The 3,602-nt window shown below is 47.3% G+C and overlaps 1 protein-coding gene across 1 annotated transcript; it reads right to left on the bottom strand.

Annotated features, from left to right (window-relative positions):
* Positions 1-407: 407 nt before the first annotated feature.
* On the bottom strand, positions 408-2,379 carry LOC142563268 (uncharacterized). The gene is made up of 2 exons (XM_075673822.1): positions 2,368-2,379; positions 408-1,267 (listed from the first exon to the last, which is right to left on the bottom strand). Exons 1-2 carry the CDS (start codon positions 2,377-2,379, stop codon positions 875-877), a joined length of 405 nt encoding a protein of 134 aa, XP_075529937.1. The 3' UTR covers positions 408-874.
* Between the last annotated feature and the right edge of the window lie 1,223 nt (positions 2,380-3,602).

The following is a 3,602-nucleotide window of genomic DNA, read 5'->3' as shown; positions in this document are numbered from 1 at the left end:
TACCCGGGGCAAGCAACAGAATCTCGCATACACTGAGCATGGATTGAAAAAGGAGTTTTGAAGTTCGGTGGATGTTAGATTATTGTATAATGTTCAAAGACATCTAGACTTGTTGAATCTGCGTTTCGACTTTTTCGTTTGGCAGCTTTACGGTCGTGTGTGAATCCATTCTTCGTGTGACTGTAGAGGCAAAGCAGAATTCTCTGCGACAGGGCCAAGTGGCGCAGCCAAGGATGCTTAGAAAAGACCTCAGGACTGCCACTGTAATGGCGTGTTTGTATTTAGTACCGGTCAAAAAAAAAGGAAGCTACACAGACGAGCACTATAAATGCAAAGCACATTGGTAGTAAAACGCACTCAGAGCACGAATGCAAAACACAGCACGTAGTTATCAACAGTCTCTTTATTAATAATTAGTCACCCAATACCTACGAGCATTTCTGATGGCAGACTTCGAACACTGCGCAATAATTACTACTGCGCCGCATTTCCAGAATTCTGAGTCGATCATTCATCAATCTTCTGTTGTCACTTGCGGCAGCTACGTCAGTGTTGAGTTTAGTGACTTCTACCAGGTGTACATAGCTGCTGGAACACTCGCTTCCTGAATGCATGGTCACCATCTTCGTCTTTTGGCCAAGCGATGACACCTGACGCTACCGGGGATTGGCCAAGAAGCAGACCAAGAAGCCGACAGCATGAAAGTGTTGACTGTACTTCGCCCACTTTTTTTCTCGTTGCTCCTCTGGGAGAGCACAATTATGCAAACTAGCAATACTCGTCAAAGTCACTGCCAATAGCTGTCTGTCTCCATCGGTGGCGCCGTAAAGGATTCTAGCTACAGGGCGCACAAAAAACCACACACAAACCTAACCTAGCCCTTGAGGCCGTATCCGCCGTAGTACTTAAGACCACCGCCGTATCCGAGTCCGCCTCCATATCCGAGGCCGCCTCCATATCCGAGGCCGCCGCCGTATCCACCGGCGCCTCCGAGACCACTGTGAGCCACGATGGCACCTCCGCCGTGCACCTTGTTCACGTGGTGCACCGTCCTGATAAGGAACGCCGGTCCGGCCACGGCCTTGGAGAATCCTGGACCTCCTCTCAACAAAGTCACGCTGCTTCCCACGCCAACTCCTCCGGCTCCAAGACCTCCACCATAGCCCAAGCCGCCTCCGTAGCCCAGTCCATAGCCTCCTCCGTATCCACCTCCCAGACCGCCGGCCACGGCGCACACCACCAGAGAGGAGCCTACGACGAAGATAGCCTGTGGCGAGCATAACAGCGAGTAAATGAGTCGCCGTTAGTGACAAAGAAGGCGCCCGCGCAATACTTTGAGACGAACAAAATCAGTGTATCGAAACTACACAGAAACTAACTTCGAGACACGTTCATAAAATGTGCAGTCATCCGAAAGTGCAAGTCAAGTTGCAAATATGTTGGCCTACTATTAGCGCGTCTTTTTGCAGCTGTGCTCTTTTGATGACCTCGTTCGAATGACGTATGCGCAACGTGGCCTTTTGCGAATGGAAGGCTCGCCTCGGTACTTTCAGCAAGCACCCGTCGAGCTGTTTGAGATGTTGAAATGCGGCGATATGCGAATGCGGTTGAAAGATAAAATCAGTACTCGAGAATCGATTGCTCGGGATGCGTCTCGGCTTCTGTGTGCTCTCGGTGCATGTTTAACAATAACGAAGTATGCATGCGTAGTTTGCCATTCCATCCCCAATATAGTAATACTTCGTGTATAATTGTGCGCAGTCATACTCGTGCCCTGCTTGTGACATGGCGGGTTTACATTCTGGGCGTTCTGTTTGATGGTCATTTTTATGAAATAAAACAGAATATATAATTTTAGAGATCCTGAAACAATAATCGTGATCGAAACATGCATAGACTGTTTACCACCTTCATATTTTCGTTTATCACCTAATCCTGCGTACATGAGCAACATTTACGCAGAACAGATTGTAAGGATGCTCCGGTAAATGGTAGTCTAGCCTCATTACAAATCATTCGACAGTGCGTCTCACAGAATGGCGTGGCATCATTGATTTCCCCGAATATTTTAGTGACGCTCGCATACACTTTAAGTGCGTCTACTCTAGGGCTCACAGTAATATCCGGCTACGAAAATGCGGCTAGCATGACTGTCATTGGGGGAAAGCAAACGCCGTGATCATTTACCTAAATACTCAACGCAGGTAAAAAAAAAAGTGCGATTGACGCCACAGTTGTACAAACTCCTACTATGCCTTTTTTTTTAAATATCAGCATCAGTGCCCGAAGCTTTGTTACATGTATGCACACGCAGCATATAGGTGGGCAGCCGAAAACCGCGCGAAATCAAAGAGCAGGCAGTCTTACCAGAGAGTTCATGGTGAGAAGGCTGTGTTATCCGCTGGTCCCGGAGAACTGTGCTCTGGCGTGGTCATGGCGCTCGCTTATATACTCGCACCCTTACCGTTGTTTAGCGGTTTGTGTTACGCCATCGTGACGTATCCGCTAACGAAGCCAGGTCAGTTTTGCTTTCCGGCCGGAATGCCGAAACCGAAATCCCCGCTTTCGCCCGCGTAAACGCCCATAGTGAAATAAAAAAAAAATTTGCATAATGTCCCAGAGGACCACTGATTCGGGCTGATTAGCCGGCCTAACTTCCAAGCGGCTATTTTACGACTCGCTTGTTCGGTGCAGTACACAGGGTGCTTCGAGGCGTACTCCGCTTCCTACTACGAAAAATTAAAGGCGTTCCTATGACCGCAAGGATGGCGCAGACTGCCGGCCCTCGCAGTATGCGCCGTCAATTATTTCATCTTCTGTTCCAGGAAAGAGTGATTACTAAATTATATTCCTTATGTGTGTGTCTGTGACTGTAGCTGCAAATGTAACGTAAATAAAGGTCTGAAAGGCAACAAACACGCCGAACTCAAGACTCAGCAAAGAGCAATATTTTATTCAAAGCGCTGGTAGATATTTTCTTTCTTTTAAGCCACATTTTCGACATCAGTTAAGCAGTTGCATAGCTGCATCATAATATTCGACGAACTTTATTGTCCATGCCTGTTCGTCATTTTTGTTTTTGACGTTAGAACTGACGCTGCGCTGACATATATATTAAGATATTCTGCTCTCTAAAAAGCAGTGTGTTTTATGTTTTAAATTTTCTGTTTCATTTCACCTGTCCTTCATTCGCTTTTCAATCGACATTGGCAGCATGGGTCACTGAGGACGGAATGGATAAGTTTAATGTTGTTTACAAAGAATGTGGCAGCGCCACCGTAGTAATGCCATGTTTGTCTATTGCACGCTACCTGTCTTGCGTGTGACATCACGAGTCACTCGTGATAACGGTCCTATAATGTTTCGGAACGAAACGTGCTTACTCTTACGCGCATTCAAGGCCACGTGACTGAGACGTCATCCATCGCGCCCCGGTATATAGTGACCATTTATGAGCCAAGCTTTTCCCGAAGGATGCACATTAAATTCGAACTCGCATTTCTGGCAGTGATTCGCAGGGACTCTGTGAAGGCCTTGGCGAACACGAGCCATTGAATCCGTGAATCGTCGAATTACAATTCACCGCCGCGGCAACGTTATTT

This window comes from Dermacentor variabilis, chromosome 11, assembly GCF_050947875.1.
Source record: "Dermacentor variabilis isolate Ectoservices chromosome 11, ASM5094787v1, whole genome shotgun sequence".
Taxonomy (NCBI): domain Eukaryota; kingdom Metazoa; phylum Arthropoda; class Arachnida; order Ixodida; family Ixodidae; genus Dermacentor; species Dermacentor variabilis.
The sequence above is the reverse complement of the archived record's forward strand: the minus strand, read 5'-3'. Positions and strand labels throughout refer to the sequence as shown.